The sequence below is a fragment of the Podarcis cretensis genome (assembly GCF_951804945.1).
Source record: "Podarcis cretensis genome assembly, chromosome: 5".
Classification (NCBI taxonomy): Eukaryota; Metazoa; Chordata; class Lepidosauria; order Squamata; family Lacertidae; genus Podarcis; species Podarcis cretensis.
In genome coordinates, this window is record NC_137174.1 from 71,595,463 (window position 1) to 71,619,142 (window position 23,680).

The 23,680-nt window shown below is 41.2% G+C and overlaps 1 protein-coding gene and 1 long non-coding RNA gene across 7 annotated transcripts in view; one reads left to right on the forward strand and one right to left on the reverse strand.

The window, feature by feature from the left end:
- Positions 1 to 23,680, forward strand: part of ACSL3 (acyl-CoA synthetase long chain family member 3) — a 58,180-nt gene that overhangs the window by 6,157 nt on the left and 28,343 nt on the right. Inside the window, exons 1-5 of one of the 6 annotated variants that reach the window (XM_079975878.1) lie at positions 8,899 to 8,968; positions 11,683 to 11,727; positions 13,892 to 13,992; positions 16,549 to 16,625; positions 18,248 to 18,671. In XM_079975878.1, the coding sequence (XP_079832004.1) occupies positions 18,297 to 18,671 (375 nt within the window). In that variant the 5' untranslated portion in view covers positions 8,899 to 8,968; positions 11,683 to 11,727; positions 13,892 to 13,992; positions 16,549 to 16,625; positions 18,248 to 18,296. Of the gene's footprint in view, positions 1 to 8,898; positions 8,969 to 11,682; positions 11,728 to 13,891; positions 14,063 to 16,548; positions 16,626 to 18,247; positions 18,672 to 23,680 lie in introns of those variants that run through there. The other 5 variants (XM_079975882.1, XM_079975877.1, XM_079975879.1 and 2 more) reach the window with 5 other exon arrangements.
- Positions 397 to 8,761, reverse strand: LOC307216092. Its single transcript, XR_013838906.1, has 3 exons — positions 8,504 to 8,761; positions 4,945 to 5,065; positions 397 to 612 (listed from the first exon to the last, which is right to left on the reverse strand). It is a non-coding gene; the product is annotated as an uncharacterized lncRNA (long non-coding RNA).

Sequence of the window (23,680 nt, forward strand, 5' to 3'; positions counted from 1 at the left end):
GCTATTTTTTGTGCATTTTTATAGAATGCTTCACTAACAGTACAGGGTGAACATATTGCTTGTGTGACTTGTCTTAGAAAATAAATTTAAATGTAGCAATTAGACTATTTTATAATTCAAACTTTATTCTTGAAATTGCATCATTGTAATTGTAGGTGACTTTTGGGGGACATCTTCTTACTTCCTATGTATATATAATGTACATAGATGGTATTGTATAAAAATGATATATATGACCTTAAAATAGAACTCCTTAATCCAGGCATAGGCAAATTCTGGCCCTCCAGATGTTTGGGACTACAATTATTATCATCCCTAGCTAACAGGACCAGTGGTCAGGGATGATGGGAATTGTAGTCTCAAACATCTGAAGGGCCGGAGTTTGCCTATGCCTCCCTTAATCAGTTGATTAAAATATAATGGCATAGTTACCACCAACTGGCAAAAGATATGTCTTCTTTCCCCCTGTATAATCTGTAGCTTGAGTCTAATGTGTGGCAAGCAGTCAGTAACAAATGAGATTTTTACAGATGAGATGTGGCCTTTTGAGAACTTATTTTCTAAAGTTCCCTGTAATGTCTTGGAGAAGTTTCTGTTTGTCTGTCTGTATACCTGTGAATATCAAAATGGGAATTTAGGAGTGAGTGTGCATTCATATGGCTGCATGGAACTTATATTCTTTGTCCTGGAGTATATTATAATTATTTTAATTAATTAATTAATTAATTACCAACTGGCTTCTAAGCATTTAATAGAGACCACGCACATTAATTTTTGTCTGGATAACCAGCGTGTTAGAAAAGATGACTTATGCAGAGGGGTCAACAAAGATGTAGTTTCAGTGGAAAAACATTAAAAATGTGGGTACACTTATCCCAGACCACCTTTTTCTATGTGTTCTATGTGTTCCAGTGTTCATGGAGGGCCTGAGCCTGATGAGCTAACAATGGATGGTATTCAACTAAGTTTTACTTGGAGTAGCCGGATTAAAATGAATGAACATGACTAAGTTAGGTCCATTAATTGCAGTGGGTCTCCTCTGAGTAAAGCTTAGTTGAATACTACCCAACAGCCTTAAAGATAGGCTAGCTACTCTGCTTTATCAACATAGAGTTCATGATTTGGGGTATTTGCTGTCTTGATTAGCATTGAAACCTAGTCCACTTGCTGTCCTTAAGTAATCACTTGTAGATACTTCAGAGATTAAACACACTAAACTTAAAATCAAATTACATTTTTCTTGTATCTGAGGTCTAAAGCACCTTCTAGCAAGTCCTTCAACAAAATGATAGCATTGCATTTTGCTAATAAGGGAAGAAAGATGAAAATTACATGTTTCGTTTATGGTTTGCCAAAATCAGAAGTGAGGGGAGGGACAGAAGGGGCCTCTACTGCTGGCAGGAACTCCAAAGGTATTTAGGAAAACTCCTGCATTAAAAGAGAAGCTCCTTCAGCCCAAATATTTGTAGTTTGTGCATCTTACTGCTGGTTCACCAAGATCTAGTACTCATTTTGAGACAAACTTGTATCTGAACTGTACCACTTGCATAATTGAATGCTTTACTGTGTGAAATCCTCGGGATAGTCTAATATTTTATTTGTAGAAGTGGGTGCAATATTCAGGTTTTACACTGTGAAATGCCCTGAGACCTATGGATGAAGGGCAGTATACAAATTTGATTTATTATAGTTGTTTATTATTATTATTCAGTTATGGAAGCTGAATCTGCAGTCTGAAGTGGTATAGTCATGGTGTATCACCTCAGTAAACACCAGGGACTTACGGTAGTCTTTGCTCTTGTAGACTGGATAAGTTTGCATCTCACATCTCCCCTACCTGTAGCTTGGTCATTATTGAAGGCAACATGTCTGGGTATCTAGAGCTGGTGACTATAGTCTTCTGTTTATCCAATTAATCTTAGTCAACTACCAAGTGGTACTTAGTCACAATGATGCTCTAATTCTGTAGACAAAGGACATCTGTTGTATCTATAGTAAGGAATGTTATCTCTCTCCTTATGTTTGAAAGGCTTAATAATAAAGGTTTTCATTGTTTCTTAACCATGCACACATGATGCAAAGCCTAAGCAACTTTTTGATCTCATTGGATAAATGAATCCGATGGGAATTACAAAAGATGAAAGTGTTGGGGCTGCTTGGCACAGCAATGAATTAGCACTATATACTGATCACATCTTACTGTAACATTTGAGGGTTACTTATGTTTCTGAAAGCGGGAAGGTAAACGGCGTTTCCGTGTGCGGCTCTGGCTCTGGCTCTGGCCAGAGCAGCGATGTCACGCTGGCCACGTGACCCGGAAGTGTCTCCGGACAGCGCTGGCCCCTGGCCTCTTAAGTGAGATGGGCGCACAACCCCAGAGTCTGTCAAGACTGGCCCGTACGGGCAGGGGTACCTTTACCTTTACCTTTACCTATGTTTCTGAAAATACAGAACAAATGCCTTGAGGACCTCCTCAAGTGTGCATGCAAGCCTGAAGTTGTAACATACACCCCTGCTCACATTTTTAAAGGCTCTTTTGACATTGAGTCCTGAATGCACTCCAGAATTTGGCACCTCAAATGTCAACAAGGATAGCAAAAAAAGAAGAAGAAGAAAGACCATTTTATTTTATCAAAAAGAAAATAAGCATTCTTACTAAAAAAAGTTGAAGAAGCTGTGTGTGTGTGTTAACAATAGGTTGAATTAAAAACCAATAAAAGAGTATAATTAATTATATTGAAAAGCATGCCTCAGAACATAGAAAAACTAGGATGCAGTAAAATTGGTTAGAGAAAGTGGAGTTTTATGTTGGACGAAGGAGATTTGTCTAAAGTTGATATTGGAAGGAAAACTGAGTAGAACACGGGTGGTGAACCTCTAGACTAGAGTCTGCAGGCCAAACTTAACCCAGCAGGGGTTCAGATTTAGTCCACAAGCATGATTTCCCCAAATTATGCCCACCTGCAGAAAAGCAGTAGTCTGTGATCACCAAATGAGCAAAATAGAATGAGAGATTTAACACAGGAAAGGGACAGATTTCCCTCAAGAGGAAGGGACCCAATTAGGGGCTTGAAAGCACAAGATAAAAGGAGCAGGGAGAGAAAGGGACTGGATGAGACACAGAGAGACTGGGATGACAGAGTAAAAAGCTAAAAGAGAAGGGGCATTCTGCCCTATGGAGCAGAAAGTGGGTGAAGTAGATGGCTTGGGGCTGGTAGAGAAGGCAAGGGGGGAAATGAAGGGTTTGGCTAGCCAATGGACTTGCTTGCCAGGGAAGAGAGGAGTGAGATTTCATATCTTCCTTTATTTCTCAGTTGTTGGAGTTTGTTGGGGTGGTAGTATGGAGACCTCTGAAGTAAGAAGTAGCAGAGGATAGAAAAGACACAAGGACAGTGATGTGTATGTGCTACTGTGTGGAAAGTAACATTTCTGTAGTGGGTTCCAAAGATTCCTAGTTGCTAAGGTGAAAAACATGTTTTATGCTCAAGTTGGGCTTAAATATTAAAATAAAAAAGGCTACAAATGCTGTATTCCTGGTAGTAATTGGGTGTTAAAAGTTTTTAAATGGTGCCAGACAGGAAGCTTGTCCTAAATATCTGAGGTATGGCTCCTACAAATGCATCTTTATTCTGCTGTCCTAATGGGTAGAAGGAAAGGGATTAATTTCTTTTGTGGGTTTTCTGGTGGGAGCCTTGGGCCTTTGAAACTACCAGATTAGCTATTGTGGGGAAAGAAGTAAGATTTTAGGTATTTGCACTCTGGCTTCACATGTTTAGAAAGTGTCTGTTGTTCTTTTCTTTAACTTTCAATTTAGAAGTGTTAGAAAGATTCACAGTGAAGGAATCAATTGATTTCACAGGAGGTGTTGTATCTCTTGAATGTGCTCTGACTGAGTTACTTTAATGGGAGATTCTCTCCAGGCCAAATTAACTTCACTTCTCAGGTACAGGCTACCAAAACAAAAGCTGGATTTTTTTGGGTACTTTGTAACACATTATCTAACATTCAGGTAATAAGTGTTTAACATATGAATGACTGTAGCTCAGTGGTAGAGCACATGTTTTGCATGGAAAGGATTCCAAGTTCAGTTTCTGGTATCTCCAGGTAGGGCTGGGAAAAAACTTTGTCTTGAAACTCCAGAGACCTATTGCCAGTCATTGTTGAGAATGCAGACCATAAGCAAGCTGGACCAGTGGTCTGATTTGGCATAAGGCAATTTATACCAAAAGCACAACAAGCAGAAGGAAACTCCACATGTTAAAAGAAAGATTCTTTGGAGACTACCTCTCCCCATACATGTACTGATTGCTTCCTTGGCTTCTGGTTTGTGATTATCACAGTCGGCTGCAGTGCCTGAGTTGTGCAATTGGGACTGTGACTACTAGTTAATAGTAAGAGATATTCAGCAAGTTACATTGACATGATAAAGCATCAATTAATACCAGCCCTTGCTAATTCAACCCGAAACCTACCACTAAGTAACAGTACATAATAGGGACAGCACATGAGCCACGAAGAAGCCACTATTTCCTCCTTTCCTCCTCCTCTGCTGCCTTCTGTCATGCAGTTATTTTATAGCCCAGGCAAAAGATGCTCCTGCTTGCTTGCCTAGTCTTCACTATCAATGACTGCATGTACAATTCCTATTCTCTGTTGCTCTGCTATTTCTGTTGTCTGCTACTGGAGATAACCCCACCCCCTGCAAGATTCAGTGTAGTGAGGAAAGTGCTGGATTCTTGTAATATGCTTTCAATCCTCAGTGTGCCCTGGGTTGTGGAATATCTCTCCTATCCTTCCCCAATCTCTGAAACAGTTACAAAAAAACAGTCATTGTGTTGCACAACTACCGTAAGTGAGATACTGCTAGCTAAACAGTCAATCTTAAACTACTTCATAAAGTCTATGGTGTTATCTTTATGGACCTTACACTTCTGATTGCTGTACCTCAGATAGTGTGAGACACCTGGAAACCACTGAGCCTCTTGGGCTTGCTGATAGGAAGGTCGGTGGTTCAAATCTGCACAATGGGGTGAGCTCCCGTTGCTCTGTCCCAGCTTCTGCCAACCTAGCAGTTCAAAAGCACACCAGTGCAAGCAAATGAATAGGTATCACTGTGGCAGGAAGGTAAACAGCATTTCCATGGGCTCTGGCACTCGTCACTGTGTCCCATTGCACCAGAAGTGGTTTAGTCATGCTGGCCACATGATGCTGAAAGCTGTCTGTGGACAAATGCCAGCTCTCTCAGCCTGAAAAGTGAGATGAGTACCGCAACCCCATAATCACTTTTGACTGGACTTAACCGTCCAGGGGTCCTTTACCTTTTTCTATATATATATATATGATTCATCTGAGGTATATATAATTTTGCTTGCCAGCTTTAAGCTGTGGCTTTTCAATTCTCGCAATGCAGAGTTCATCTTTGGAATGAATTGCCATAGATTGTTCTTATGCCCCAGTGCATAAAATAGGTCTCTTAAAACCACTTAAGGGATGACTAATGTGTTTGTGGCCATTAAATCAGTCTTGTATTTAACAACTTGCCAGGTAGCTGTGAGTGATGAGGAATTCTATGCAGGTGAGTACTCTTGCCGCACTCCACTTGGATACCATGTTAATGGCAAAGGATGGAAAACTACTTCTCTTCCACATTCAACACAGGAGGGACACCCTCTGCTTTTCTTTCTAATAGAAGGCAAGCTTTTTGTTTTGTTTTCACTAGCCTGCTAAGAGGCCACTAAGTTTGCATTTCCATACTAGCTGCAGAGGAGGGGGCTTGCACTAAATTTTTTGCTGGGGAGTAAGCTTTGTGGGGTGCGACGCGGGTGGCGCTGTGGGTAAAACCTCAGCGCCTAGGACTTGCTGATCGTCAGGTCGGCGGTTCGAATCCCCGCGGCGGGGTGCGCTCCCGCTGCTCGGTCCCAGCGCCTGCCAACCTAGCAGTTCGAAAGCACCTCCAGGTGCAAGTAGATAAATAGGGACCGCTTACTAGCGGGAAGGTAAACGGCGTTTCCGTGTGCTGTGCTGGCTCGCCAGATGCAGCTTGTCACGCTGGCCACGTGACCTGGAAGTGTCTACGGACAGCGCTGGCTCCCGGCCTCTTAAGTGAGATGGGCGCACAACCCTAGAGTCGGACACGACTGGCCCGTATGGGCAGGGGTACCTTTACCTTTAAGCTTTGTGGGCTTAATTTACAAGGCTATGCTAAATCACAAAACCCTATTTTTAATGTAGAGAATATACTTCTGGGTTTTAGGTAGCAATTGACTAACAAAGGGTGAAAATCGTCCTGCTCTTGTGAAATCCTCTACAGGCATCTGGCCAGGAATTCCTTTCTAAAGTGAGCAGTGCTGGGGCTCAAGACCCTGTGGAAGTACTAGCCTCTTCTATTGGAAGGGTTTATTCTAATTTACAATACAGTATGGTATAATTACTCGGGATAAGAGGGAGAATATTTGTTTGTGTCGTCAATTCTAAAGGTAAGAGCTATGCTAGTGAGTTACAGATTATGTCAGAGGTTTTCAACCTTTGTGAGTCCACCACCGTGACCAGCTACATTCTTTCTGTGGCACCCCTGTGGGGCTCAGGAGCCCAGTTATGTCACCATTTGCCTGCAGAGCTGGCAGCCTCTCACCCGTTTTCGAACACCCTTCCATGTGGAGTTTTCCCTTAGCCTCCTCTACTCTCCCCTCTCTTTGGGAGTCCTCTGAGCGCTGCCCGTCCTTGGTCTCTGAGCTGCCTCCCCCCAAAGAGGGGTGCTTTCCAGAGGCACCATTCACCTGCAGAGCTTATAGCCAGGACTGCTGCAATAAACAGATGTGCAAGCATCAGAGAGGGCATCAGAGGTAGGACAGAGGCACCAGAGAAAAGTGTGACAGACGCCAGTGTTGCCAGCGGCACCCCTGACCATCATTCAAGGCACCCCAGGGTGCAGCAGCACACTGGTTGAAAACCACTGGATTATGTGTTTGATGGCACTGCTGTGTTATAATGTCCATGCATTTCCCATTAGTGAGGAGCCAACATTAAGCTCTGCATCTGGTTAGCCAGTACTGCATCTAGTTAGCCAGAACTGCTGACAGAATGCTGAGCTAAGACATCTGCTTGTCTGATTTAATACTGGTTGCCATGTCTTCCCAATACTGTGTATATAACATCAAGCAGTTGTTGCACAGGTAGAGCTTTCCTCATCTTCTTGATGCAATTATGGAAAGAGCTATAGCAATTAACCTATAAAGTGATAGAGGGGCAAGGATTTTTTAAAAATCAGTTCACAGGTAAGCAAACAAATGGTAGACATTTACATTTGCAGTTACTAAACATGAACAATAAAAACCTTATTAATTCACGTCATTTTTTATAAAGTATAGCAATTATTTGTTTGGCTGCATTAGCAGAATAATACTGTGTCTACTGCAGTGTTTCCCAACCTTGTGCCTCCAGCTGTTTTTGGACTACAATTCCCATCATCCCTTGCCACTGGTCTTGCTAGTCAGGGATGATGGGAGTTGTAGTTCAAAAACAGCTGGAGGCACAAGGTTGGGAAACACTGGTCTACTGCAATGTAGAATGAATAAGAATACCCCACAATTGCCACCTTTTTATAGTGTGAAAACTTGTTTTGCCTGAAAGCTTGTTTATAATTTAAAAGCCCCCCCCCCCCCCGGAAATTTTGAATCTAAAGGCGTATTAATAAAATATTTACCAAATAAAATCTTAAGGCTGTGGGTGTGCCCAATACATGGTCATTTCACAGATCACTAGACTGTATTGCTTTTGTGTGGCAATCAACATTTAATGTTTACTATCCTGATGAGCTAATAAAAAGCTCCAGAGTAAAACACCTATGTCATGTATCATGACAGTTTGTTTACCTTCACACACCCCAACTTGCTGTTGACTTGCTCAGATTATATAATTTTGATGACTATCCTGGTAAAAGATCTATTTCACTTTACTTTTGCCATTTCATTACAAAAATAAGAGTTTGAAATCGAAGCAAGATTTCCAGTCCATTAGGCTGCATATGTGCCTTTAGAGTGCAGATTGTCAAACATGGTGACAGGACCTGCCCAAGGGATGAGGAAACTGTGGTCCTCCAGACATTGTTGTACTTCATTTCCCAGCAGCACCAGCCAGCCAAGCCGGTGAGCTGCAGATAATAGGAAGTGTAGTCCAATTTTTAATAGAGTAACCTTCAGGAAAAGTGTTGCATGAAGTAGCATAGGAGACCCGTAAAAACCAACACATGGCAGCTTAATCGACACTCCTGTAGCTGCATTGAAACGTAACACATTCAAGGAAGCAGGGAAAACCCTACAAGTTTGTGAGATCGCGCTTAAAGCATGTTGCAGCTCTCCTAAACTCGTGATGGGCTCGTTGGGCGTTTCCCACTACCCGCTCCTGTGCAGAAACATGTGCAAAAGGCTTCCTTAAAACTACTGGGAGCTCCATAGCGGAGCTTTTCCTCCCTCCCCCCCCCCCACTGAAACAACCGCAGCCGCACCTTAGAAGGTAGGGCTCCAACCCGGCAGCCAAACCTTGCTTATCTTTTGACACCGAACCCCTGTGGAATGCGCGTGAAGCCTGGTTTCCCCGATGCGCGGCGCTCCCTGAGACACACCCCCCTCGAGGGGGGCGGAGTTTACGGGCTGAGGGCGTGGAAACAGGCCAGTGCCTTGCGGCTTGCAGCCACGTGGGCTCCGAGCGGCTCCTTTTGTCTGGGTCTCGGATGGGGAGGGGCGGGCTAGACTCTAGAGGGAAGCGGCCGCTCTTCGAACCGCGTCACAAAGCGGATTTTCCGTTTCCACGGCAACGCCTCCTCCTCCTCCTCCTCCGAGGCTGCTCTCAACCCCCGGGACAAGGAATCGGATGGCAGTGGGTGCTGCCTGGTACACCTAGCGGGTGGGGGGCGGGGGGACGAAGGTCGCCTCCCCTCCCTCCCGCCCACCAAGGGATCCCACTTGGCCAGGTAAGGTTTGCACCCCAGCCAGAGTTGCACCTTTCGAAACTGCGCTGGGCCTCCTCCGTCATCCGGGTGACGATGCTGAAAGACGCCAAGCAAGCGTCACTCGGCTCACTCAGCGCTTTCTCTTCGCCAACTTCCACGCGTTTTCCCCGAAGCTATATATAGATATATATAGATACAAGTTGCCCCAACGCTTTCCTGTTCTCCTGTTAGAAATGAATGGCGAAAGGCCGTTCTTTGGTTTTAGCTCCAATTTTAAGATGCTTATTCTCATGACTGGTTTTTGGTTTTGTAAGATAGCGAGCCACAAACACAGCGGAAGAAATAAAAACATTAAGGCACGTGTGCTATCAAAAAGGAAAGAGGCCCCAAATAATCTTTCCTTTAATTCACGTAATTAGTTCCGGATTTGACAGTTTCCCCTTGAACTGAATACTGCTGCCGCATAGCTTTTTTTTAATTATTATTTATATAATATTTATTAAGGATTTTTTAATTACAACACACAAAACAAAACATACAAAAATATCACATATCATGACATATTTTCTTGTCCTCTTTGGACTTCCTCACATCTCCCGCTCCTGCGTTCCAAATTTATAAAAATTAAACCAGCAATTTATCGCCTTATCCTCACCCTGCAATCAATTTTTCCAATGTTATATCTTAAATTTTAGATATGTTTATTTCACTCTTTAGTACATTAAACTTAGCCTAATAGTTATCTAAAAATTGGTTTTTTCATAAATTTAACTTATCTTCATAATTCACTTCATCTGTTTCGATGGTGCCAAATTGTTTATGATCAAACATCCTGCTTAACATTCATACAATTTACAATATTTCTGCAAATAAATCTTAAATTTTCTCCAATCTTCTTCCACCGTCTCCTCTCCCAGGTCTCGGATTCTGCCCGTCATCTCAGCCAATTCCATATAGTCTATCAGTTGCATCTGCCATTCTTCCAGTGTGGGTAGATCTTGAGTTTTCCAATGCTTGGCAACGAGTATCCTTGCTGCTGTTGTTGCATACATAAAAAATGTTCGATCCTTCTTTAACACCCCTTGGCCAACAATACCCAAAAGGAAGGCCTCTGGTTTCTTAAGGAAGGTATACTTAAATACCTTTTTCAGTTCATTATATATCATTTCCCAGAAAGCCTTCACTCTAGGGCAAGTCCACCAAAGGTGAAAGAACGTTCCTTCATTTTCCTTACATTTCCAGCATTTATTATCAGACAAGTGGTATATTTTTGCAAGTTTGATTGGGGTCATGTACCATCTATATATCATTTTCATTACATTTTCTTTCAAAGCATTACATGCAGTGAAATTCAGCCCAGTAGTCCACAACTTTTCCCAGTCCTCAAACATAATATTATACCCAATATCCTGTGCCCACTTTATCATAGCCAATTTAACCGTTTCATCTTGTGTATTCCATTTTAACAGCAAGTTATACATTCTTGAAAGTACCTTAGTCTTAGGCTCTAACAGTTCCGTTTCTAACTTCGATTTTTCCACCTGGAATCCTAATTTTTTGTCAAGTTTAAAAACTTCTTTAATCTGAGCATAGTGTAACCAATCTCGCACTTTGTCTTTCATTTTCTCCTGACTCTGCAATTTCCAATTGTCTCCATCTTTTTCTAATATTTCCCAATACTTCGGCCATTTGGCCTCCATATTGAGTCTTTTCCGGGCCTTAGCTTCCAATGGTGAAAGCCACCTTGGAGTTTTGTTTTCCAATAAGTCTTTGTATTTTGTCCAGACATTAAACACTGCTTTTCTGACAATATGGTTCTTGAAATTCTTATTAATCTTAACCTTGTCATACCATAGATATGCATGCCAACCAAACGCATTGTCAAAACCTTCCAAATCTAATACATCAGTGTCCTCGAGGAGCAGCCAATCTTTCAACCAGCAGAAAGCTGCTGATTCATAGTACAGCCTTAAGTCTGGCAGGGCAAAGCCCCCTCTTTCTTTCGCGTCAGTTAATATCTTAAACTTAATTCTGGGCTTTTTGCCCTGCCAGACAAATTTGGAAATATCTCTCTGCCACTTCCGGAAATACTCTGTTTTGTCCACAATCTGTAATGTTTGAAATAAAAAGAGCATTTTTGGCAATACATTCATCTTTACAGCAGCGATTCGGCCTAACAAGGAAAGTTTCAATCTTGTCCAACTTTCTAAGTCTCTCTTAATTTCTGCCCAGCATTTCTCATAATTATCTTTAAATAGACTCAAATTTTTTGCTGTTATGTTTACCCCTAGGTATTTTACTTTTTTGCTGCCGCATAGCTTTTGATGGGGCTAGATTATCACCAGGCTTCTCACCCAACACCTGTTACTGCTGCTAGTTGATGAAGTAGCTGAAGACTTAACTGCAGTCCTATGTACACTGACCCAGGCTCCCTAGTAAATGTGCATAGGATTGCAAGCTAAGGTTGCAATCACACAACAGAACGTAAGACCAATTTAACTCCCATCACACTTAGTAGACTTAGTACACTTAGTAGACACACACAGGATTGTATGTGAAGTACATATGAAATAGATCAGTAGCTTAAATTTTGTATCTGGGTGTTTTCAATCCATTATTTTTCTATATTGTCGCCACCCAAACTGGGGCAGAAGCAGATGGTTTGCTGGTTCACTGTGGAGCCTGATACATGTTGCAGCAAAGTAATTTTGTGACATATTTTTCTTTGTTTGCAGTATAGCCCTGAAATGCAACTGAGCAGTGCACAGAAAGTTCAGCAGGTAGTAAAATTAAACTGTATAATGTGCAAACAACTTTATGATAAATATGTAAAATTTATAGCAAGGTGCATTTGTTAAAATACTGTTTTTATTTACTACATTTATAGTCCACCTTTCCTCCAAGGAACTCAAGGTGGGATACATAATTCTCCCTCTCCTCATGTTAGTCTAACCTACCTCACAGGGTTGTTATGAGGATGAGTGATGGTGACTGGCCCAAGGCCACTCAGTGAACTTTATGAGCGAGTAGGGTTTTGAACTGGACGGTCTCCCAAGTCTTAGTCCATCACTAACCATTACACTACACTGGTGTAGCTGATACCTCGTGCATTTATACTTCTGCTCTGCATTATACTTCTGCTCTGTAAAAGGTGCAGGGGAGCAACTGTGAGTAAGATTGTGTTTTAAGTGGGAGTTTCCTTTTCATTAACAGCTATAAATTCACATCATGTACTGTATGGGCCTACACATTGTTTTCCTTTCATGCTCCCTTCCCTTCACTCTACCAAGTGAAACCCTTAAACACACAGTTAACAAACAGCCACAAAATACCCAACAATGTACGCTAGCGGAAGTGCATCTGATGATAACATATGCAGGCTATTGCACCCAAATAAAAGTATGTAGTGAGTATGGTGATACCAAGCCAGAAAAATATATATTCAGGTTTTGTTTCTGGATTAAATATGAAGCATAATATTATCGCCCCTTCGACACCAGCATCATTGTCATATTCTGCATCTGTTTTTAGATATTTAATCATTTTGTGTATGCTTGAATTGTGTATAAATTAAATTGATAATAATAATAATTCTGATACTCATGGGTCCTTGTTAATCTTTTTGATAATTTGACTCTGTGTAAACAGCCTCATGCACTGTTCTCAGAAAAAAAGCAACCAAGTTCAGGACCAAGTACAGATCTTATCAAACATCCATAACTTTTCCTTAGGCCATCTGAATGGAATTCATGGATTGCAGTTTGAGAAACTGTGCCCTAGGACTTCACTCTCATATTATCGTAGAACCATAGAGTTGGACGGGACCACAAGGGTCATCTATTCCAACCCCCTGCAGTGCAGTAATTTTTCTCTCAGTGTGGGACTTAAACCCACAACCCTGAGATTTAGAGCCATATGCTCTAATGACTGAGTTATCTAGTAAAAACTCATTATTCTATATTAGATTTGACTGTTGCGAACTGAGTTGAATGCTTTTATTAAAAAAGAATAAACCTAATCAAGGTTAGGCAATTGTCAAGGTGATTCTAGTTAATTTTTTTAAAACCAAGACAACCCACTTACTTATCAAAAATGAAAACTGTACACTAGAAGTTCTTGTAGTTTTAAGCATTTTTGAATTCTTTTGGATTCTCACCTTATGATCTTGGGGGCAGATGGCCTTGGCCTTCCTTAGGACATATGTGCAAAAGTTGAAGAGAGAATTGTTTTGTTAAGCCCATCAGTAATTCTTCTAGTCCAGTCTTTCAGCATGTTGTTCTTGCATGTTTGAAATTTTATTATTGTTTGCAAAGTACACATTTCTACTATTTGGAGGATACAGGCCGTTGTGACTTAATTCCTCTGTGTGAGATAGTGGGCTTTTATGTTGTCTGCAAGAGAAGCACCTGAAGATGTTTTCTGTTCCAGTTCCTAACAGTAGGCACCTGGTTGTCTGCATCCACTGCTGTGAGCAGGACTCAAATTTTAGAGTATGGCAAATTATCAAAAAGCAATTGTTCCCTGTGATGTACCAAAAATGCAATACCACACGTGGTGGTAGATGTGCATGATCCGCTAGGCATGGGCTAGTAACCAACAGAATCCTGATTTGAGTGAATGGTGCACGTCTCATAGTTGGATAAATTGGCCTGTGACTTGTAATCAATATGATGTATAATTACTTAGTCTTGGATATTAGGTTTTAGTCTTTTTGGTTGTGAGCCTTCCTGAATGCTGTGTTGGTGGGATACAAATCCAGGAAATAAATAAAATGTGATGCAATGGACTATGGGGTACAATGGCAGTAATTGTGTTTTGTCTGTATCTAATTAATGTAGTGCAACTTGGAAAATTTGCAGGTTGGATCTTGCATCTATTTAGGTGAAAGGGCAGCAATTAGTTTTTTATAGTTGCTTTAATTTAGTTTCACATTTTTGTCTTTAGATTTCTGCAACGTTGTGGGTGAAATACTCAGCTGAGACTGAAGCGTCTAGAAACTGCTGTCTCCCATCGGTACCAACCACAACAATGAGAAGTCATTTAAGGTTTCTTTGTCTTGACACTTTGTGCTTTATTCTAGTTTAATTGTTCGTCACAGGATTATCAGATCAGCTGGTAAACACATTTTTATCTGGATTTCCTCCCACTTTCCCATTTAAGTACCGTACCTCTGAAAGTAATTATTGTATAATAATTGTATAATGGGATCGGTCAGTGCATTTCCCAGAACTCTGGACAGACTGATTTTGAATAAATCCTAAAACACATTTTCTTTGAAACAGGCTTTTTTATTTAATACTTCAGTGGAACCTGGCAAAAAATTATTTAAAGCTGCAACCATAATATAGTTTGTCACCAAAGAGGTGTGGGCGAAATAAAGCAAAGAAAGGCTATATAAGCCACCTTGCTCCTTGTAGTACCAGGGTGCAGCTTAGAAAGGGTGAAGTGGGGAATCAACCTGCCTTCTCCCTACCCCCTTGTTTCTCAGAGTTGACTGGGACTACTCATTTTATCTCTAACAACAACCAGAGTTAGCAGGTGCTCTTGAAGAATACCTGCTCTTAAATAGTATTTTTTCAATATAATTTAATTTTAGCTGTGCTGAAGAGTGGGTCTATGATATACTTGCTTCTCTCTCTTTAGTTTATTCCCACATCATCCTTGTGGGATAGATCAGGTTAAGAGACAGTAACTGGCCCAAGGTCACCCAATGGGTTTCATGGCTAGGTGGAGGTTTGAATGCTGGACTCGCTCGAGTTAAGAACTTAATTCGTTCCGGAGGTCCGTTCTTAACCTGAAACTGTTCTTAACCTGAAGCACCACTTTAGCTAATGGGGCCTCCTGCTGCTGCCATGCCACTGCTGTGTGATTTCTGTTCTCATCCTGAAGCAAAGTTCTTAACTTGAGGTACTATTTCTGGGTTAGCGGAGTCTGTAACCTGAAGGGTCTGTAACCTCAAGTGTCTGTAACCCGAGGTACCACAAAGTACTCCACAGTGGCTGTTACTTAATTACTTAAATCTTGTTATATTTTTGTAAAATCACCCTATTTTTATCGTTATTGTTATGCCTTATCATGAATTAATGAAAACATCTCATTAAGTTTACAGTAAAATTAAACTTTCACATAATTCAAAATAAGGTCTAACTATATTTTAAAAAATAGGGTGGTATTCAGCTAAGTTTTACTCATAGTGGAACCATAGGAATTAATTAAAATGACTAAGTTAAGTTTGTTAATTTCAGTGAGTCTACTCTGACTAAAACTTAGTTGAATAATACCCATAACAACAAATATCATACTACCAATAACAGCAAAAAACCACAAATCTTGATCCCAACAAAACAAACAAACACAATAGCCATCTTCTAGCTTCTAGACATCCATAGTAGGAAGTATTTCAGGGGTCACAGGATAAACAGGTCTCTGGCCGCTGCCACTGCCACAGCACCACCTCTTGTAGCTGGAGTCAGTCAGCCCCCCCCCCAGGCCAGGTGAAAATAGGCCAGCACAAAGGGGGCAGTTCCTGCAGGACTCCAGACCATTTCCAGTGAAGAGGAAAGACCAAGGTTGTGGCACTAGAACAAAGCCAGTATTTTCTGTTCAACCTAGATGCCCACACTATTGCAGGGAGACTGCAAGAAAGAGAGGCTTTAGAAATTAAGACCTGCGCTACAACAAGTTGGTTCTCTGTTGGTTACTAGAGGAACTGAACAATGGGGAAGACACAGCTGATCTCTTTGTCCAGTGGGCCTATGGGCCTTTTATGACCAAGCCCACAGGTACAATCTCCCTGCCCAAATTCTTACTTGAATTGTTTACTAGAAGTATACAGAAACTGCCATCAAGCCTGCTTTGCACTGCATATTTGAGGACAGAAATTGGGGCTACTGGCACTGCTTTCTCTTTACATGAAGAAAGGAATCTTTAATCAACTTCATAAATTCGTTAGTTTTTAAAAGTAAAGTGCCACAAAACTGTTAAATTCATGGATGTTAATTGCTGTCTGAAACTGGTTGGCAGAATTCTCTCTAATGTTGTGCTGGTACCAAGCAGGGATTTTCTTGTCCTCCCGGGCCTTTTAGCATCCATTTAAATATTGATATTGGCACATTTAGCTGCTATTTTCTTTTATGGTTATGACTCCTATATTATTTATGTTTTTTAGTGCACATTGTGCAATGTTCAGTGCTACAATTCAATTTTATCGATAGCATGACTGTTTGTTGAAGAGTTCTGTGTAAAAGTTTGCATATCCCCTAGTTTGTAGATTTTGACCACAATATTAATAGCATTAGCCAGACTTGTCTGTAGCTTGCTTACTCCAGAACACATGCAGAAAGGTTGGCTGGGTTGGGTTTACTGAATGTTGTGGTAGCCTTGGTTAATAATTGTGAAATGTAATTGCATGTAAAATATTTAGATTTGTAGTATATTTTTATCCCATCCTTTTTCAGATAGCTTATTATAGCTTATAGCAAGATTCATTTGAAGTACGATGAATGTAGTATGATAATTTGTGGAGAAAGCATGCCCTTCTATCATTATCTGAACTTTGGTTTGTGAGCTAAAAGCATACCATTTCTCTTGCTTTCTTACAGGCACAACAGAAGGTGTTAATGCAAGTTCTGCCAGTGAATTAAACATATATTTAAAGGCCACATAGCAATATGGCTTGGTAAGTAAGGTGAACAAGAAAGATGACATTTTATGATGTTGTGCCATTTCTCAATGTTCAAAAAACGTTCCTTGTTTTTTTTAAAAAGGGTAATTGTAAACACTGAATGTGTCATTCATATTCCTTGCTTAATTTAGCTTTAATGTATGTCTATAATTTGCAGTAAGTACTGGATAGGAGGACTGCAGCTAGTCAGTTTGGTAGGAAATTGTGAGCTATGCGGACCAGTGGCACATTCAGTAGAAAATTTCAGTTTCCTGTGCTTTTTGAAAAAAAAGATTTTGGGGTTTTTTGCAATTTATTTTTGAGTATATTTTAAGAATGACTCTTCTAAGTATACTGAGAATTTTGTACTATCCTTTTGAACAACATATATTTGACTTTATGAGGTCTAGACATTGTTCACAGGTATCTTTATACAGTGGTACCTCGGTTTATGAACTTAATCCGTTCCAGAAGTCTGTTCTTAAACCAAAACCGTTCTTAAACCGAGACATGCTTTCCCTAATGAGGCCTCCCACTCCCCGTGCCCTTTCACCGTTCGTTGACCCAGGTAACGTTCTCAAGCCAAGATACTATTTCTGGTTTGTAAACTAGATCGTTCTTAAACCGAGGTACCACTGTATGGGCTCAATTCAGATGTCCCAAACACATTCTCCAAATCATGGTTTGGAGGCTCGAGAATGTGATGCAAACTCCTTGTGCCTGCAATGCATCTTTCCTTCTACGCTTCCCAGTTTACCTAATCATTTTATCATGATCAGCCACTTGGCAGCAGTTTTCCTATCAACTACGGTTTGAAATAGGTTTGTCAGCCATTGCTTGGAGGCAAAGTGCTAAACATCATTTGTCAATTGGGCTGCTGTTGTGAACTTTGATTAGATAAACCAGGAACCCTTGGAGGAAAGTGCTAACCTTCATTTGACAATTAGCCCCACAATTCTGTGATTTTATGAGTTCGTCGTGAAAAATTTGGTTAAAGAAAACAAGGAAGTGGAAGAGGGACCTGTGTAGAGAGGTAAAGGTAAAGTTAAAGGTACCCCTGCCCGTATGGGCCAGTCTTGACAGACTCTGGGGTTGTGCGCCCATCTCACTTAAGAGGCCAGGGGCCAGCGCTGTCCGGAGACACTTCCGGGTCACGTGGCCAGCGTGACATCGCTGCTCTGGCGAGCCAGAGCCGCACACGGAAACGCCGTTTACCTTCCCGCTGGTAAGCGGTCCCTATTTATCTACTTGCACCTGGAGGTGCTTTCGAACTGCTAGGTTGGCAGGCGCTGGGACCGAGCAGCGGGAGCGCACCCCGCCGCAGGGATTCGAACCGCCGACCTTTCGATCGGCAAGTCCTAGGCGCTGAGGCTTTAACCCACAGCGCCACCTGCGTCCCTTGTGTAGAGAGGAGGGGTAGGTAAATGTCTTTCTCAGTTTCTCTGCCTCAGAACCCTTTAACTGGAGGTGCTGTGAATCAAATATGGGGGACTCATACATGAAAGATGTGCTCAAACATTTAACCTCTCCACTTTTGCTTGGCCTTTTACATAAATGGAATATGAATTTTAATTATGAAACCTAAGTCAATGCGGTCAATGTGTAATGATAATTTCCCCCCTCCTTTTTTGTTTCAGGACTTCATTGATCTTTTTGTGATATACTTTGTAAGCTACACAGGAGAACATGAAATCTTCAAAAATGGACTCTATGAAGCTAAAGCATGATATCAATCCATTGCTTCTTTTTTTTATAAACTTTGTAATCTTGCTTTACACAGTTATAACTTTTATTCCATGGTATTTATTTTCTGGAGCAAGACATGTCATAGCCAAGTCAAAGCAAATTAAAGCTAAACCTGTGAGTTGCAGGCCAGGCAGTGCATACAGATCTGTTAACAGTTTGCATTGCTTAGCATCTGTATTATACCCTGGTTGTGATACACTCGACAAAGCTTTCAAGTATGCTAGGAGTAAATTTAAGGACAGAAAACTCCTGGGAACACGGGAAGTCTTGAAGGAGGAAGATGAAATCCAGCCATCTGGAAAGGTTTTTAAAAAGGTAGGCTATGTTTCCGTCTTTTTTTAAACCATCCCTTTTTAAATGGAATGTGAAGCAGAGGTGAGGAACCTGTAACCCTCCACATACTGCTGAACTACATCTCCCATCATCTCTGCCTATTCGCCATGCTGGCTGGTACTGGTGGCCTTTGGGAGTCTGCCAACATCAGGAGAGGCCACAGGTTCCCCACTCCTAGTGTAATCTTTTATGTTGTAAGGAAGGAGTATAGACATTGCATGTGCAGTCGTGGTATGGAAAGCAGGCTAGCGTATGTTTTTGCGGCAAATTTAAATATAATAGTGCTCCTTGGTAAGTTTGATTTGACAGAGGGAAGCTTGTTTACTGTGTGGACCTTTTCAGAACAGTTGGCTACAGATGAGTTCTCACAAACCTTCTCCTAGGTCTTGATGGATAATTTGTATGTTTGCTACCTTTGGTTGGGATAGTGCCATCTCAAACTTCCAGTTTAGTAATCAAATTCACGGAGGTGGGTACATTTTTATGGCTGATGGTCATCTACTGTTCTAGTTTTTCAAACTTTGTTGACTTAGACCCTTGTTGGGAGAAGTTCCGAGGCTTAAATGGTGGAGGGGACAAGAAGGAAAGGCTGGCCCGGGCAGCAATCGCCTGGAATCTTGGAGGGCCCCCACAGGCCGCACAATAGTTTGTGTGAAATAGCACTGTGGGAAATGGCTGGAGACTTCAGACTTGCTTATGATAGTAGAGAATTACTGATGCATTGCTTAAGTGGGTTTTTACTTTGTTTTCATGAACCCAGAAATCCCATTGCCAAGTTACTGATGGCATCTGCTCCTCCCTCTTTGACGACTGTACTGAACGCAAAGATCTGTTTGCTCAAGTTCCCCATACACTGCAGAGAAAATACTTGTATTTGACAGACCAACACCTCCCAACTCCAAGTCCTTTGACTTTTTCTCTTGGCTCATTTTGGTGAAGGAAAGAATCGGTGCAAGTTGTTCATGCCACATCTTTTTCTTCTCCAAAACAGTTCGAGGTGCTCTAGTGGGCATTTTGGTGTTGGGAGACACTTCCATGTGCCGGAGTTAAACTCAACATTCTTGATTTAGTTCCAGTGCTTCAAAAGTATTGGCCCAGTACATACGTAAACCCAGGACATAGCTTGGCTTAGTGAAAGCAAGCAAACTGCCACAGAAAAGAATGGGACAGTTTTGTTCCTCCCTGATTGTTTTGTCACTGTACTGAACCAGGCCAAGGTTTGGCTTAATGTGCCATTCAGACATGGGCTTGTGGGTTAGGTCTTTCCAGACATGCCAAGAGCTGTGACAAAAGGTTGCCCAAGATTCACATTTTGTTGTTTGTCTGGAGAGCTAAACTAGGAGACTGGGTTCAAATGACAACACAAAGCCAAAAAATGGCTTAGCTGCACAGCAAAATGGCCATTACCTGTGCAGGTAATGTGAACAACGGTGCTGTAAAAGGGAGGAGTGCTCTTGTGATTTTAAAGTCTGGATAATTAATCCCTTCCTAGCATGGAGGTACAGGTTTCTTACAGATCTGTTCAGTAGCTGTCTTTATTTTCTGTCCCAGCAGTCACGTCTAAATGTCCATTTAAAGTCTTCTGTTTCTGGAGAATCACGTAACTGGGATATGGTGTTAAACATAGCTTAAATTGTGCCAATAGAGTAGCATTATTAGAATTGAGAAGAGGTAGGAGCGCTCATTAGTGCCACAGCTGCTACTCTTTATTAAAATTGTTGTTATAACTATTAATAAATAAAACAAAACAAACGTTATACACTGAGCCAGCTTTTGACTTTTCTACCATTTTCTTAAAACAAAGAAAATTGTGTTAATGCCTGGCCAGTCCATCTTCAGGGGTCTTTTACCATCCCCATATAGAGAGACTGGGGACTAACCTTGGACCCTCTCTATGTGCACTACTGCTGAGTTGAGACCCTCCTTCCCACATTCAGCAGCAGTGCAGGGAGCTCAACAAATTAGTCATATTGCCCTTGTACCACTGCTCTCTTACCTATTTTTTATCCTCTTAAGTTTCTTCTTGTTGCATATGGAGGATTTTAATGGGAAGCACGGGCTGTGTGCTCTTGGTTTTTTATATACCCTTGAATGTAAGATGAGGAAAAAAGTATGCCATTCCTTGCTTGCATTCTCTCTTCCTGCCAGAGGTCTTGAGGCAGGGGATGGATTGGTGATAATTGCGGGCAGCCACAAATACTGGCTTCCTAGTGAGTCCAGCTAAAACTTGCTATTCATGAGCAGCGAGGGCTTGTGATTCATAAATGTGCATGACCCTCATCCTGGTTGGCTTGAAAAGTTACAGAAAACAACTTGTTACTGCCTGCACACGGCTTTTGAGCATAGATTAACATTTTAGCTACTTAGTAAGTTTATTTTCTAAGCATAATTAGTGGAATGAATGTTCAGTATGAGGGAGCTTTAGGCCATTCTATTATGCAAGTTATTAAACTACTTGGCAGTTGCAAAATGCAGGGATGGAACTGCTTATTCTCTTACTTTTCTTTTTAAGGGAAAGAGGTGGGGGCAGGGAAGAATGATCTGATTAAAATGTTGAGTTTATCCACTGGCGGACCACTTTTGAGTTGTGGGAGCATTGTAGTTCTTTGGCCCTGAAGTGCAGCCCAGGACAAGCTTTTCCAGGACACTTCAGCCCACGTGTCCTTCCTCTAGCAGCATGGTCATCTTAGTTTCCCCAATTTTTATAATAATGTGTCTGGCAAAGCTTTATGAAGGGCTGTCTTCCATTCTGAGCTTCTGTTTGACCCCCCGCCCAACTGGATCTGGGAGGTGAGAAGAAAGAGAAGTGAGAGTTCAGTTCTTTGCCCCTTACACTCTAAAGCAGCTTGGATAACGTCAAGGGGGGACCGTGAACTCCACAGAGCTGACCTCCTCTCCACAATTGTGTGCGCCACTTTTTGGGGTGGGGAGAACCGATAGAACCTTCCAAGTTGCTCCTGCCCAACCTGCTGCAGAGAAGTGAGTCACATAACTGGAACAGTTATTCCTTCAGTAAGCCTCATTCTCCCAGCTCCATGTCAGTGTTAACATGGTGGCTAAAGTAGGGGAAAAGGAGTTGTCAGACTGCATTTGGTACAGCTCGCATAAAGTATTTTAAAAGCCATATTGGCTTTTATTGAACGTGCTAGACCACTGAAATTGTGAGTGTGGTGTGATGTTAAAAACAGATTCAAATATGCATGCAGATAAGTCATTGGATAATTTTTGTTACTGCTTTCAGCCTTTTAGCTAAGATCAAGTGTAGATTTATATCATGCCCCGTCATCACCAGGTTTCTCAGGGCAGTTCACAAACACAAATACAATAACCAAAAACAAACAAAAACCAAGCTGTAAAATACAACTAAGTATCATAGCCTCCAATTCATCTGTGCCGATTTTTTGAAACATGCTGAAAACTTTTCTGTTCCTCCAGAACTATGCATGTAGCTAAGAGTACACCCCCCCCATGGTCAATTGATGTATGCTTTTAATTTCTATTTGTTTTAAACTAGTTTTTAACTTTCTATAATTTTATCATCTGGTTTTATGTTGTTGTAAACTGCTGCAATATATATATTTATGAGACAGCAATATATAAATCTAATCAATCAATCAATCAATAAATAAATAAACATGACAACGCTGTCCTGTGTCCATAATACTAATGTCAAGAAGGCTCTCTGGTGAATAGCAATCAGAATAAGCACACTTGCTGCTATTCTGTTTTGTTCCATATGATGGCAGTATTGGATATGTTCTAGTTTATTTAAACACAAACAAAAAACCCCCAAGTGTAGATGATAAAATCCTGTTTATTTTCAAGTGCATAATTGCTGGTGAATTTAACTGCTTGTCTTATTTTTTCCTTCCATTACTGAAATTTAAGAGCTTATGCATAAAAATCTAAAGTTTTGGGGGATATTTACAACAACATTCTGCATTCCCATCTGAGAATTGTTTATTTCTTTTGTGCTGAAAAATAGAATTTTATACATTTAGGAGAAAATTGCAGTGCAACAAACGTTTGTAATCTTCCTCTGTGTCCTAAGTGGCACATAAGGTTAATAATTTATGTCAAAACTCTTGTATGGAATCTGAAGAGGAGGCTTTCCTTTTAATTCAGTGAAGGAATGCAAGCTGAAGGGTGCAAGTTGCCATTTTGTGCATGTTGATTTGAATGCAGGTCTCATTGACGGCAGTGGGGGCTTATTCCTAGCAGGTTTTCTTAGGAGCACAACCTTAGTAACCTCATGGCCACATTGAAATTTACTTTATTTTTGATCACAGCAGACTCGTATTTGTACTTAAGTGTTATAACAGAAAGCACACACTAGAGAGCAGTGCTTATCTTTTTATGCTCACTTTTGTTGAACGTTTTTTGCTTGTGCGGTGCAGCACTAGGTAAAATAGCCTTCTGTGTGCAAAATTGCATAGATTAGGCACCCCAGTCTCTTCCTATTAAAGCTGCTGTCGTGGTGTGAGGCAGGGGTCTGGCGACCACACTCAGTTCCTCAGTGGGAGACCAAGAGGAAGGCAGGTTTTGGATCTGGGGCAAACACTGTGCAGCATGGACCCCTTACCCACAGTTGCTACTCCATGTAGGAGCTTTAACAGGAAAAAACTGTTATCTGTTTTGCCAATCTGGAAACCCATAGCCTAGATCAGGCATGTCCAACTTCCAAGAGACTGCGATCTACTCACAGTAGGATTGACCAGAGTTGTTAAGCTTTTTTTAGGGAGACAGAGTTGAGCTTTTTTAGGGAGAATGGACCACAGTTTTTGTAATCAACCGGTTGGACATCCCTGACCTTAGATGTATTAGTAACTTCAGTCCTTTTTTTTATAAACACAAACGTAGTCCAAAAGGCTGGTATGAATCTGAAAATCAAAGTTGTTCTTGGGTTTTCAATCTGAAATGTCTAATTGTTGATAACAACGAACACCCTTTGAAATCCCTTTGAAATTTATTTGAAACCCCTCCTGATGTTG